Source organism: Anoplophora glabripennis, unplaced genomic scaffold (assembly GCF_000390285.2).
Source record: "Anoplophora glabripennis isolate ALB-LARVAE unplaced genomic scaffold, Agla_2.0 scaffold1317, whole genome shotgun sequence".
NCBI classification, from domain to species: domain Eukaryota; kingdom Metazoa; phylum Arthropoda; class Insecta; order Coleoptera; family Cerambycidae; genus Anoplophora; species Anoplophora glabripennis.
The window spans coordinates 63,722-79,793 of NW_019417464.1; the positions used below are offsets into that span (position 1 = coordinate 63,722).

The window sequence follows — 16,072 nt, forward strand, 5'->3', positions numbered from 1 at the left end:
CTTTAACTCTCACAATACTGGTTAAAAGAGAAATGGTGGAAAATGATTAACATATTTAAGCTTTTTCTAATTCTTGATGTTGCAACGATTTAAAAATTCATGGGGTACCACAAAAATTAAATGCAATTCCCTCATACAAGACTGTTATCAAAATGGTAGCATAATCTCTCAAATACGATTTTTATAAGTGTATAAAGCACATGAACAGAAGGTATAGAAAACAAAAAGAGTATTATCACAGTTATTCCATTTTAGCAAATTCAGTTATTGCTTTTATTACACAAGATTATACAAGATTTTAACCCAACAAGACGAATATACTTTGGCAAAGGATTTTGGTGCGCTGAATTCGAATGCTAGCTCCAAATTTCTCAACTGTCTCTGGATTTCGCGATGTCCTAACCTAGATGTGCCAAAATCGCGATTTTTTACATATTTGAAGTTATGATGGAAAGGTAATTTTTTGCTGAGACCATTAATGGGTTCTTAAAGTATTATCCTTACTCTCTAAAATGCACTTATCGGATTTATCCCGATATCATTATTCGTCTTTGAGAAATCGCATATTGAAATTTAGTAGTTTGACTTATTTTTCGATTTTTGAATACACTCACAACACAGCACCACAAACCTAAATTCATCGGCACCCATTCATCGGTATCTTACAAGTTTTTGAGATCGCTGATTTATAGGCTTGTGGGTTTCTGAGTTAAGAGCTTTGGAGTTTATGGGTTAAGGGTTTATGAGTTCAGGATTGAGCATATTAGCCTCTTTTTCGTGTAAATGTATTTCTAGATTGATAAAATGCGTAAAATATCGGCCATATATTGAATTTTTAAACATTTTTTAAAGTTTATTGTAAAATTTGACGTGATAGAGTATTTTGGAGTTCAGATTCATGATCGACCCCAAAGCATGTAAGATCCCTACTTCTGGGTGCTGTTGGTGGTGCTGTGTTATCAGTATATTCAAAAATCGAGAAATAAGTGAAACTACTATTTGCGATATCTCAAAGACCAAAAATGATATCCAAGCGCATTTTAAAGAGTATGTATAGTAATTTAAGACCCCCTTAATGGTTTTGCAAAAAAAATTACCTAGCCATGTAACATAACCTCAAATATGTCAAAAAATCGCGATTTTAGGTTAAGATATCTTGAAAACCAGAGCCAATTGAGAAATTTAGACCTCGGATTCGAAGTCAGCATACCAAAATCTTTCGGAAAGGTATATACTGCTTTGTGGATTAGAAGATCGTCCAAATTTTGTCGGCTTGTGTTATTGTTACTAATTCTTGATGTTATAAATGAAATAAATGTCAAGCAAATAATCTACTGATTTACTATTCCAATTTGTACAATTATTATTACAATTATTTTAAACAGACTTTCACAATTGTTATCCAGTTAAGATGACCCATTAATCACTGAATGGTTTTAAAGCTATTACATGAAACTTATTGTCGTTATTATGATATACATAACTCAAGAAATACTTTTTATTACCTAGATATAGAAGGAAAACGTTATAAAATTATTAAGATTTACATTTCCACAATTTATTCTTTCCACAAGTTAGTCGTTGTGAGAGTTTCATTAGTTTAAGATATTCTCAATTGTTAGTAAACACTTCTATGATTTATGGAAAATAAAATAATTATGTTCTATATTTACAAATTATTTATTATATATTTGTGTTCACTGTCAGTTATTATCTTCTATTTCAGAGATAACAGCTGTCGGGTAACTACGAGTATATAAGAAGGAATTGCAAGAAGTTTATATTATATTTATAAAAAAATACGATGAGTTCTTTTAACTATATACTGCTTCTGTTTTCTTGTCTACGAGTTTTCCTCGAGGCTGCCGAATTGGCAAGTAATGACAATGGAGAAGGTAAGTATACATTATATAATTATAAAGTAATAATAGTTTAATACGAGTGGAAACATTTGTTACGTTTTAGCCTGGAACAATTCATTTTTAGATGACCCCTCTCTCATTCCTCTCTTCCGATTTGAAGAGAAAGGTTATTATGTTCCTAAACTTAAGGTAGATATGCGTAATAATAATTATTACAAGAATTATCTTTTTTTTATTTCAGTTCACATTTATCGAAGCATACCAGTTTTGTAAAAATATTCGTATGAATCTGGTAACGATTAAATCATCCCAAGAACTTGACGCAATGACGCAGTTTGTTAAACAGACAAGTAAGTCAAACAAGTTAATTATACGTTATCTGATTGTAATTTTCTAGGCAAAGAGCAAATCTTCTGGACTTCTGGCTCCAGACTAGTAGACAACAAAAACTGGATTTGGATGACGACGATGGAAATTGTGGAATATACAAAATGGAGCGACGGACAACCTGATTTTTTAGTTGAACAATGCCTCGAATTGTGGTTTACCGGCAAAAAGGAACTGTATTTTAATAACAGAGACTGCAATGCGAAGCAAGCCATTATCTGCGAAACACATAAACAAACAAGTAAATACTAATTTATTCTATGTTCCGATTTAGATTTGATCATGATCAAGTTATAATATACTCCAGTCGAATAAGATCATAAAACTGTAAAAATCTGAAAAAAATATTAGTAGACATTTTTTGCACTATATGACGGGAAAGGGTACGTAGAATTATAATATCAAAAAAGTAACTCGAAAGAAGTGATGCTAAGTTCGCAAATTGCAAATAAGTTGCAAAATTACGTGTTTTTTCACTTTTTTTACTGCCCATGAAAATCTAGACGTCATATCGCAAAAATTAATTATTTTGTGTTGTAAGAATATTAAATTACCTACAACTTAAGGTACCTAAAGTCATTTTCATCTATTTGTTAACTGTAAAATAAAGGTCGAAAGCGGAAAGATCAGTTTTCGAAATTTGCGCATTATTATTGCAAAAATGATGGATGTTGATGACTAACATGTGTGCCAAACACTGATTCGATTGACCGTGAAATTGTTCTTCCAGCTATTTGTTAATTAATTTCGTACCTTTTTTGCAACTAATTGTTTAATTACCAAACGTAGGACGTGCAAAATAGAGTTATAAACAAATTGCCTCAGGGTCAGGCAAAATCCGCTAGGGAATTCACCCTTTTTGAATTAAATAGAGCTTATTTTTACGGTAATTAAAAAAAATTAAAATAATCCTCTTTGTTCCCAATATCACTTTTTTATATAACGTTAATTGTGAATTAACTATTGGATGTATTATCGGACCGGGATTTTAGAGACAATTAAATAAAGGGTTAAATTTATATTTTCCAAAAATTTTACATTGATAGTTCATGTAATAAACGCGTTAGCAGCAGTAAAGTTTTTGCTTTATTGAAGAATATGTATATTTTAAAAATTTCAACGGGATAAGATTATGGTCAGTAAAAAATACAAAGCAATAATGATTTATAATCATAAAATTAAAAACTTTTATTCTTATTATAAAAACTTTGATTCAGATACTGAACAGTAAGTAGCAAAATAAAGATTACCTGGTAAACCAGTTTTTGGGCTGAGGATTCGGATTCAGCGTCAAAAAATACACAAAAACTATTTACTCATATCTCTGGTACAGAACTTTTTTTGTAGGGCTGTGTAATTAATTATTAAATCTAATACGTTTTCTTATGCTCTTTTCCAGAAAGCTTATCTACCTTGGAAAACCCGTACTTACATCCCAATATTAATTTACTACATTCCCAAGGGAAAAGTTATTATTTTGGCACAGATTTTAGGGTAAGGTACTATTCCTGTCTTAGTTTTGCCCATATTTATATAAAACTATATTTATTTACAATTATTAAAAGCTCATTAACAGTTAACCTTCTCTCATCAGTTAACAGAATGAATACTGCACCAACGTTTATTTTATTCTAGAGTTACCTATGAAGAGAAGTATCAAAATCATATAACATATTATTACTTTTTTAGGCCAGTTTCCTTCAAGCTAGCCAGTTCTGCGAAGCAATTCAAATGAAATTAGTGTCCATCAACTCGGAGACAGAAAACAAGGAATTGCATAAATATGCCCGAGACACACGTAAGTCGTATTATTGTTAATAACTATAGTGGTTATTGTAAACGTTTATTTTAATTTTAAATTTTAATGAAGCTCTTCTTCAAGATTTTCAGTTAGAGTTTTGCTTTAAATACATATAACGGATACCGATAAAAATATTTAATAAATTATATATTTCTTGCTAATGTGACCATAACCGTATTTTTACAGTTGCGGCGGGTAATTTTTGGTCCTCTGGATTCAAATTTAATACTGGCAAGAAGCTAGCGTGGCTATCAACTGGACGAACTATGGAATATACGAATTGGCTTCCTGGTCAACCAGGCAACATTAACGAACTGTGCGTGGAGTTGGTGCACAAAAGAAATGAAGGGTTGTTTTGGAATGATCTCAATTGCGACGTAAAACTTTTCTTTATTTGCGAGCGATACGATTCCCTTCATGGTGCTGATTCCGTTTTTAAAACAAAGTCATACTCTAGTCAGTTAGTTCAAAATCCTGGTAAGTTCATGATTGATTTTCATTCAAGTTAAGTACACCGTCAGACAAAATAAAAAAAGAGGTCTGTACCTTTGATTTGACAAAATAGGCTTTATGTATTTTGACGTACTAAATCTGAAACTGAAGTCCGTTTAGATCAAAAACGCTCAAAATTTTGAGTAATTGGCAAAAATAGTGAAAAATCGCCGAAAAACACCTTGATGAGTTTAAAAATATTCGAAAAAATTTGTTCTGAACTTGATGTGCTTAATCCAAATTTGAAGTATTTTAAGCGGCATCGTCCCAAATTTTGCAATAATCACCAAAAGTAGTGATAAATCGTACAAAATCACGTTAGTGAGCGCAAAATTCGGAAAAATTTGTTCTGATCTTGATCAAATGTGTTTAAGTCTATTAGCTGTATCCCCGCAGATTTTGCAAACAAGTCTCTGGTACAGAACTTTTTTTTCTGGGGCTGTGTAATTAAAATGGTAGAAGAGAGCTTTTTATTTGTCAGTAACAATACCTGTCCAAAAAGTTCCTTTTCTAAAATACACGGCGGTTTTATATATTTTTTAAATATCTGCTTATTAGAGGTCATGTTTTTTGTTTAAACTAAAACTTAATCACCTCACAAGTGACGTGTATGTGGGCTAGACTATTGTTTGTTTTGGAAAATAATGTGCACGCCTCTGACACTTTTATTTTTCGGAGTAGGTACTTTTTTGTAAATTTCGTTCATTATCTGGAAAAAGATGTCCGTCAAAGTTTTATCATTTGAAGCTTAGTTCCGAAGAGAAATGCCATTTTATTAAAAACACCACAATTGTGTGGTCAATAAATTAATAAAACAGAATTTTTCTCTTGAACTAGGCTTCAAATGAAAAAATACTAAGAGACATCTTACAGGAATTACAAAAAACTCACAAAATTGAAAATATGCAGTGGCGTGTATACTATTTTTTAAATAATTTCCCACACGCACGCCCCTGTTTTTTGGATACGTTAATATACCTAAGCTTTCTTTCACGATTTTCCTTTGCAGATAGTTTATCTCCTTCAAGGAGCCTGTATGTATCTCCAAATGTTAACTTACTACGTTTCAGAGGAAAAAATTATTATTTTAGTACTTTTAAGGTAAGTCGATATTTTAATGATATTTTGTTTCACCAAAATTTGCTGAAATGTTTTAATATGTTAACGTAAACTCATCAAGGAAGTATTTTGATCATAAGTATATTCTTTTAATAGCTTTGTTTTGACCCGAAGAAGAGGGGTTGGTAAATTTTTTTACAGTTGTGACAATACTTAGAATACTTCCTTATTTGCATATATAGAATATTACATATAATAATTATCTCGATATTTGCAAACGTTTTAGTATTTTATGGCTCAATAACAGAAGAATCTTAGTCGATGTACTAGATTATTGGATAACGGACTCACTTGATCTACAAAAAGTATGTTTCGTCGTACATCTAAAGCTTTTCGAAATTACAATCTTTTTTCGTTCTCTTAGGCATATCAACATTTTTATCAATTTGCTAATTATCAGAGTGGTTTGATTTTCAATATTTGATGAGTTTTATATACACGGTGTTTCAGTTAAAACTTCTCACCTGGAAAATATCGGACACGTCGATTTTCATTTCAAGGACATGATGGTCTAAGTTTTGGTGTCTTGAAAGCTACCCCTTAGGCAGGAGCTTAAAATACCCTTAAACTTTAAATGACACCCTATGTTGAGTGACACATTATTTGAAAGCTTTTCAATTCTGCTCACGACGTCAAACGACTTTTTAAATTTTGGTTTGGATATGACAATAAAATCATCAACAAAATATCAATGAATGAAAAAATGTTATTTTATTAAATGTTCAAGTTTCCCTCTTCCGAACGATCATTTCGAAGCATGTGTCCCCTTGAAAAGAAAATCGACGTTTCTCAGGTTTTTTAATTTTTTTTTTAATTCCGATATTTTCCGGGTGGGAAGTTTTAATTGAAACAGGGTGTATTTTTGATTCCACCAGCTTCTGAGTACAGACTGTTTTGAAAACTAAAATTACTATCATTTTCATCAAAAGGACTAATAAAATAATAATAAAGTGCAGTGTCTATAACGGTGTATTTTTTATTTGTTATTAGCACTGTTAGATTATACGTAGCTTTAGCATGTTTCTTTTTATGTTACCTAGTCTGTTTGTTCAGCATTAGCAGATATAACAATGGACTTTTCTTATTTGCATCCCAAATAGAAATAAATAACAAATACATAAATAAACGAACGAATGGGCAAACAAATAAATAAATATATAAATAACACATTCATTTTGACTTTTCGATAAGAGTAAGAGAGTTACGTATATAAAATAATTCTCTATATGGTCTTGTTCTTCGAATTTTAATCAGATTTTTTAGGAAGGAAAAATGATGAAAATTCTGTATATTTTTTTTAGGAGACATTTTTTGAAGCTAGCGAGTTCTGTGGAATGATTGGCATGACATTAGTTTCAATCAACTCGGAGGTAGAAAATAAAATTTTGTACAAACACATTAGAGATACAGGTATGAATATACAATGTAATAAGTGTCGTATTTGTTAAGACGAACCATTTCAAATGCTGGTCATACCCAGAGAATAATGTCACGAAAATTCACACAAGAGATTCTACTAGTATAATGAATAGAAGCCAAGAACAAATTTGATCAAACTTGAATGCAATACAATATTCATATTTTTTGAAAAGTGTTGATAATAATAATCACAATGTTGAATTTTTACACACTTTGCGTCTGTCCTCTTTTAGCGACAATTGTGTAAATTTTCATTTAGTGCCAGATTTCTACAATTTTTCTGCAATTTTTAAAGTAAATAAAAATTATCTATGTGCATATTACTTCAACTGATGTTAAAAGAACTATTTGTTAGATATCTTAAATAAGAGAAATATCTGTTTCAGATCAAAGTCAACGCTTGTGTGATATACATACAGAGTAATTCACTAGCCTTGTTACACGTTTTGATTATGGAAGCTAGTTGCTAAAAAGATTCGAAGTTATAGCGATTTTAAAATCTGAAAGACTGCAATAATTGTAATAACCATATTTTATTAAGAAATAGTTAATAAATAAATATATATAAATAACAATACATAAATAAATTAAAAAATTAGAACAAATGTTCAAAAACCTAGATTTGTAGATGAAAAATCTAGTACTTCTGATTTATTATTGCAAGCGTTAAACAAAAGTTGGCATTACTTTACAATTTCCTTGGCTGTTTATTAAAAATATGTTTTGCAAACTAAGTTGCAAATCTCTGTGATATATTTTTGTATGAAAAATATTCAGAAATTATTTTCGTATACCGCTTAATGGAAATATTTGTTGAGCAGAGACATAATAACGAATGGATTATCGGATAGACGTTAAACAGCACAGACAATGATTAGCAGATCACTCAGAAAAGTTCGCTAAATTAGAAGTGCTATTCCTCAAAAACTCTATCGATGTGGTAGTGGAAAATCAACAAATTAAACCATTGTTCACACAACGTATGTACATCCTAGACATATTCAATAGAGGATTTAGTTTTATGGACGAATTTTGGAACACGCATAAAACAGTAGTTTGAGTTTTTGGGTTTCATGATATGACGAAGCTATTATTTAATGAGACAGAATAGGATTTTTATTTGGAAAATTAGTTTTAGATTTATTTGAACTATCCTAAAACCTTTTTATCATAGTAAACCTGCATTTATTTCAAATTTAGTCTTTTTTTGTTAGATATAGTATAACACATTAAATGCACTTGTTCAAACTCCATAACACTCAATTTCGTCGAAATTCTAAGGTTATCGTTGACATTACTTCCCAGTATTTCCGCTAGTGGTTAACACATCTACATCTATACAGGGTGATTCATTAACAATGGGAAAGTCGAAAGCTGAAGATACTACACGTGAAATGGTGACCATTGGCGCAAACACGCCTTATCCGAAAGTTAATAGTTTCGAAAATACAGAGTGTTGAAAGTTAAAATTTTAAATCGTTTTTTGCGATTATTCTGAAAATATATAGGTTAGAAACTTGAAAATTTGTGAAACTATATTTTTTTAGGCGACGAATAAGACGCGTGTTGTAAATTCAGCATTGCTCATAGAGGGCGCCACTTACGACCAATTTTACCGAAAATTTAGTTAATAACTTTTTACCCTGTGTATTTAACATGAAACTTGATTCAAAACCTGAAAGAGCTATCATTTTTCCATTAATTATGTACTCTTGTTTCATTTCGGTATCTCGATCTGTTTTCGAGAAATTTAACTTACACTATGTTTTGATAATATGAGAAATTAAAAGCGAAACAAACCAAGTGTTTCTTCGTGTTGTTACAACAATTAACAATAAAACAAATAAAATATGTAATTATGATTTAAAGTAATTGTTCGAAGAATCCAGCGTTGACACTGACACACTTTACACGTTTTCTGAGAGATCTTCGAGTTTGAAATATTGGGATTGCGTCTGACTTCGTTGGCAGCGATTTGTATTCTTTGCCACAACTCTTTACACGAGCCAATAGATTCTTTGTAAACTATATCTTACATTCGAGACCAAATAGAAAAATCAAGAAGATTGAAGTCCGGACTTCTGGATGGCCAAGCAAAAATGATTACATGGCCAGTAAAGCGATTTGGAAAAACTACATCTAAATATGCACGCACTGGCCAAGAAAAATGCGGTGGAGCTCCGTCGTGCATGAACCACATGTCTCTTCTTAAATAAAGTGGAACTTCTTCAAGCCGTGGAAGCATTTTTACTTGGCCACCCAGAAGTCCGGACTTCAATCCTCTTCATTTTTCTATTTGCAAGAATATATTGGTTCCTGTGAAGAGTTGTGGCAAAGAATACAAATCGCTGCCAACGAAGTCTAACGCAATCCCAATATGTTGTCTCACACTCGAAGATCTCTCAGAAAACATTGTGTAAAGTGTGTAAATGTCAACGGTGGATTCTTCGAACACTGACTTTAAATTATTATTACGAATTTCATTTGTTTTATTGTTCATTGTTGTGATAACATGAAGAAACACTTGGCTTGTTTCGCTTTTAATTTCTCGTATTATCAAAACATACGAGTAGTGTTCGTTAAATCGATTTTTCTCGAAAACGGATCGAGATACCGAAATGAAACAAGAATACATAATTAATGGAAAAATGATTGCTCTTTCACGTTTTGAATAAAGTTTCATGTTAGACATGCAGGGTAAAAAGTTATTAACTAAATTTTCGGTAAAATGGTCGTAAGTGGCGCCCTCTACGAGCAATGCTGAAATTACAACACGCATCTTATTCGTCGCCCAAAAAAATATAGTTTCACAAATTTTCAAGTTCCTAACCTACATATTTTCAGAATAATTGCAAAAATTTTAACTTTGAACACCCTGTATTTCCTAAAATATCATCTTTCGGATAAGGCATGTTTGCGCCAATGGACACCAGTTCACGTGTAGTATATTCAGCTTTCGATTTTCCCATTGTTAATTAATCACCCTGTATATACCGTTGCAACGGATTTTTGTCTAATGAACTAACAAGTTTCATCATCTAGGTCAAACATCTTCAAAGACATTTGGATTTTTTCATCTTCATATGTCAGAAATAGTTCATTTTTTTAGAATAAAGCTGTACTTTAGAATATTTTTTGTTCGAATTTTTCAACTTGATCATTATAATTTCAATTTTAATTAGTTTGAATTGATATAACTTCGAAATAAAATTGGATCTATGTCAATATAACATTTTCTTTGTTCCAAAATATCTACTTTCAATTGATAAAATTTGTAACGAGGCTTGCAAATCACCGTGCATATTACTTACTTAACAATTATTTATACAAATCTAAGAAAACAAAGATTTATAGTTGCAGGAGACCACTTTTGGACATCCGGCTGTAGACTTCTTAATGGAAAAAATTTGGTTTGGCTCTCAACAGGAAGAACTGTAGAATATACCAATTGGCTTCCAGGTCAACCAGATAACGTAAACGAAATGTGTATAGAGCTTGTACTGAATAGAAACGAAGGATTATTTTGGAACGATTTCAATTGTGAAGTTAAAATTTTCTTTATTTGTGAGCGGTATGAAGACAATTTATTGCATGGCAATGAATCTATATTTGAACCAAGACCAACTGTTACTCCTTTTATTGAATTTGGAGGTAAGATTATTCTTGATAATATAATTAATCGCATATATGCGTATTATACAAGTAGTTAATTGGACATAATTGAGAAATGAAAGAATTTAAATGAATAGGATTCAATTTTAGTTATAGCTAGAATGAAAATCTGAAAAAGTCTAAGAATTATCAGAGAAAAAAATATGGAGGTTATGATTGGAAAAAGAAATTAGAAAGCTTAAGAACAGAACATGAACAAAAGGACAAAAAATAATAGAACATTGGGTTTATGTTTCATTGTGTTCGTTAATGTTACAATTCAATGTTCAATTTTTTTAATATTTTTTAATTTTTACATTATTTGTAAATCAACCTATTTTTGTAGATTATACTGATCAATACCCAGAAAACCCCTTACTGCCTTTGACGATTGCTGGTGGAAACAAAGTTCGGATCAGCAAATTTAAAGTATGTAAAATATATATTTCATATGACCACCACATTTTTAGACTGTTTTTGAAACTGCATTAAATTTAAACACTATTAGCCAAATGATCATATCGTTACCAACTTCATTCGTCAAAGATGGTTCCATAAGACATCTTTTATAAGAGTGAATAAGCATCGTCAGTGATTTAATTTTTTTTCTCCCAAAAGGAAGCAAGATATGAAAAAAAAAATCAGAGACAAAAAAGTTGTATTCTTAGTTGCTTAATGCGAAAAAAATTTAAAAATTTTAGAAAAGTCAGTAGCCCACATTTAACTTAGTCTAGTTAGGGCAAAATTAGCTATAAATAACACTGTCAAATTTCAATAAAATCGGCTAAAGGATTATTAAGAGTTTCACGAAGAAATGATTTTTTTAAAAGTTTGACATCTTGAAAACGAAACATTATTGGACCTATGTTTATATAAACTTTTCGTCTTGGAATCACTTAAAATATCATGCCTTGAAGTTTGGCTACGTACTCAAATAACACCCTGTATATTGTAGTAGTCATATTTATATTTTTAAAAAGCTGATACAATTTTTATAGGCTCCAAGAATTTATTCAATATAACAATTATTCTTATATATAGGCAACTCAACGAAAAGCCTCCCAAACATGCAGACAGTATGGAATGGAATTGTTTAGTATACCTAATGAAGCCAAGAATGATATTGTCACCGACATGATTAACCTACGTGGTAAGTAGGTAGTCAAATATTAAATGTATAATTTTTCTTTCTTTACCTATTTTCTAAAAATCCGTATTATGAAAAATTGGTTAAATATAAGTTGGAATGGAATATTTGTGTATTAGTGTATTAAATGATTTCTCTGGGCTATAATGTTTAGAACATGAAAAAAAATTCTTAACGAATAGATGTTTCTTGAGCTATTATTTGTGATAGAGTCTCAATAGATAAGTCTACATTTAATTTTTGATATTTTATATTTACGCAATTACATATAGTGTTTGATCATCGTTTTTATGAATCGCATTAATGAGATCTCGGTTGTCTTAAGAGATACAAGATAAATTAATGTAGGGAAAATTTACCGAAGAAATTTGACTAATGTCTTTTGGTTTTGAATTTGCAGTCATATAAAAAAACAGAATTTTTTAATTTTAGTTTTATTACTTTTCTGTAAAGAATTAAAATCCATAGTATTAGCTCTGGCGCCTATCAAGACGAATGAATAATAATATAGTTTTATGTCGGTTACTATCGTTTCTATTGTTGGTCACCAAAATTTGCAACTTTGATGTAATTTTATGAACTTTTAAGAAAACCGAGATCCTGGTAATATTCACGGCAAATCAGCACTTAGCATATAACCGAATTTGGCGAAACATCTTACCCAAAATTTGAGTATGTATTAGAATTTGGAAGTAGAATAAGGTGTTTTCTGTTTTAGGGAATCGCCAATATACAGACATAAAAAAAATGGTCTGTTCGTTTGATACGTTTTTGGACCTGCTGAATACGAACTTGTTTGGCCCCAACACCCACAATTTTCGAAAAAATATACTCCAAATTTTCAAAAAATGGGTTACTTGTGAATATTGTTTTCCTAGTCTGAAACTTTTCTATGACTAACGTAGTAAGCTAAGGTACATCAGATCAAAGATACGAACGTTTTTTAGAAAAAGAATCACGTCAAGAGTAACTACTAAAAATGGAGTTGAAAAAGAAGAAAACTTTCAAGAGGGAAAACGAAGAAAGAGACGAAAAAGACGGAGCTGAATAGTTAGTTAGAGAAGGGACTAGAGAAGTTTCCTATTAGATGGAATTAAATCTTCGGTGTATCAACCGAAGTTTTCGGAAAAATTTTCGTCAAATGGAGAAGGTACTTTAATGTATTATTGTCTCGAAGTTAAAGGGATAATAAATAACTTTTAAAGCCGAATGGATGTTATCCATCGACTTCTCAAAACGAACCATGAAAGCAGTTGTGCTACATAACGGTAGTAAGTATTCTTCAGTTCCAAAATCACACTCAACAAAACTGAAAGCTGTAACAAAGTATGTCTTGGAAAACAAAAACGATATACAGGGTCGGAAAGTCCCCATGGTTCATCGGCCGTTACGTGAGAGCGATAAAGAAAGTCATAGAAATCCGTGCGATAGAGAAAAATGGCTATAATGAAGGCGTCTAATAGTCACCGCCCATTTCGCCCTTCCACAAATAAGATCCACTTCTTATTTGTGGAAGGGCGAAATGGGCGGTGACTATTAGACACCTTCATTATAGCCATCTTTCTCTATCGCACGGATTTCTATGACTTACTTTATCACTCTCACGTAACGTCCGATGAATCATGGGGACTTTCCGACCCTGTATATTCAGGGCACAAGGGGTGAATTTATTTACTACTATCTTGGGACAGCAATCAGAATTTACTAAGTATCCCTTTTTGCTATGGTTGTAGGACAATAGAGATAGCAAATATCATTACGACTAAAAAACTTGGGGCTTTGGACAAAGGTGAATGACATGGGGGATAAATGTGAAAGAAACTGAAAAAGCTACATGGCGAAGCTTCAAAAATGTAACAAAGCCTTCTGGATTATCACAAATAATTATAAAACTCTCATCACCAAAATGGTGGAGAATTTCAGATAACTAATGAATCTTAAATTTATGGTCTCTCTGGAGAAATACATCAGGACAAGTGGGATATGGATATGATAATGGGCTATTGCTGAATGTTGACAAGAGAATATAAAGTTGGGGGTAAAAATATAAAGAAATCCAGTAAATAGATCTACTGAAGACAAGAAAGTTCGCTACAAGCAAAAGTGCTGGTTAAAAAAACTATCGAACACCTTTACCCTAAATCTGATACCTCTCTGGTATATTTGTAAAACAACTTTTTTATTAATTGAGTGGGCATTTTCTCAATAACGGTGCTAAACTGTGCTAAAAAAACATGAGGGTAGGGTTATGGAATCCTATATACGGATCAGCTTCTCCAACGACGTTACAATCCTTAAACATATTCGCAAATTACTAATTTTTTGAGAATTTGGGAGGCACTTCCTCTAAAATGATGGAATCTTCGTATTCAGCAGGTTCCAGGACATAACAATCTTATTAAAATAGCATACCACTTTTTTGTGCGTCTGTGTAATTGATAAAGTCAAAATTTTTTATATTTATCTATGTATTATTTTACATGTTTAAGGTTCTAATGACTACTACTGGACGTCTGGTGTAAAACAGTCCAATAAGTGGACATGGTCGAAACTTCAACCCATTGTTTACACCAACTGGTACGATCAAGAACCAAAGAGCGGAGATAATCAATTTTGTCTTCAGTTGTATCCCGGTGGCCAATGGGGCGCCTTGAACTGTGAAAGCGAACTTCTTTTCATCTGTGAAAGTCGCAATGCAGAAAGTTCTAGTTACTGTGAATCACAACCGACTCCGGCAATAAATATTTTTTTCAACAAAGAACAGGGGACTGCTACAAATGGATCAAAGATAGATTGTTCATGTAAGGGAGGTACTTCCGATGATGATGATCCTTCTAAGTTGATTGAACCCCGCATTGGCGCTAATTAGTCATATACTTGTTAATTAGAACAAATATCTTGACTGAAACTGCAATAATTAAACTGTTTTTAAATTTACCACTTATTAAACTAACTAATCAATTCGCTTTAATAGTTCTGAGATCAATATCTATTACAAGATAAAAATTATAATAGACTGTTTTTATTTATAATTATGTAAAGTGGCAGCGTTGTATACAGGGTATTTCAATTACAACTTCCCACATGCAAAATATCGGCATTAAAAAAACAGGAAAACCTGAGATACATCGATTTTCTTTTCAAGCGGAACACATGATGGTGTAAATTTTGATGTCTAGGGAGCTACCCCTTGGACAGGGGCGTAAAATACACTTAAACATTAAATAGCACCCTATGTTGAGTAACACCTCATTTTAAAGCTTTTTCAACTCTGCTCACGATGACCGACGACTTTTTAAATTTTGGTTTGGATATGAAATAAAAAATAAAGAATAAGACAAAATATCAATGAATGAAAATGTTATTTATTTATTTCATTTTAATTCGCTCAGCGGGATAAACCCAATTACAGGATGAATATTACAGCTACAATAAAAACTCATTAACACAAGAAGCACATACATTTAAATTAAGTAAAAATAAAAATAAAAATTTACCAAAAAGTACAAACGTTAATCAGAAACAATGTCAGTCATCAATAAATAGCAAAACGGTAAAGTCACATAAGGATTAGTATATCTAAAAATCTTCATAAAAACATAACAGAAACAGCTACATAAGTAATACAAAAACAAAAAACAAAATTAAAAATCGAAAACTGAATTATGAGAATAGAAAATTATTTTGTACGCGGAGCGCAAATGGCTCCATCTGTCGTGCTGACTCCCAACTGTGCCATTCATATGGATGTGTTGCACGACTGCCGCCCACAGAGGGCGCGGAGTAGTTGTTTCTCGCAACACTGGCAATTAAATGAAAATTCTTTTATTCGTTGTTTTATTAAGTGTTCAAATTGGTTTCAACTCGCTTCCATACAATAATAAAATCTTTGCTCCAGTTCCGAGCGAACATTTTGTAACATTTCGAGCATTATCTGAAGACATTCTTTAAGAATTTCTCGATAAAAAATTTGTTTTGACTATCACTTTTACTTTAAACGAGACAATATTTCCTCGTCGAAACAATACCACGTAAAATGATCACAAAGTCCATTGATTTCCAAGTCGTGAATATGGTTTATACAATTGCTGAAAAAGTGAAAATAATTAGTTTGTACAAGAAATTAATGAAGACGGTATTGATCGCCGCTTACAGTTATGTGAAGGAATGAGTGATCGTTCTCGAAGTAATCCA

At 31.6% G+C, this 16,072-nt stretch overlaps 1 protein-coding gene across 1 annotated transcript; it reads left to right on the forward strand.

Moving 5' to 3' along the window:
* The first annotated feature begins 1,755 nt into the window (after positions 1-1,755).
* On the forward strand, positions 1,756-14,815 carry LOC108915593 (macrophage mannose receptor 1-like). The gene is made up of 13 exons (XM_018721663.2): positions 1,756-1,895; positions 1,966-2,051; positions 2,104-2,212; positions 2,260-2,490; positions 3,649-3,743; positions 3,939-4,047; positions 4,237-4,527; positions 5,552-5,643; positions 6,963-7,071; positions 10,435-10,731; positions 11,078-11,160; positions 11,773-11,881; positions 14,368-14,815. The coding sequence occupies exons 1-13, from the start codon at positions 1,805-1,807 to the stop codon at positions 14,745-14,747; spliced, it is 2,082 nt and encodes a 693-aa protein (XP_018577179.1). The 5' UTR covers positions 1,756-1,804; the 3' UTR covers positions 14,748-14,815.
* Positions 14,816-16,072: the final 1,257 nt, after the last annotated feature.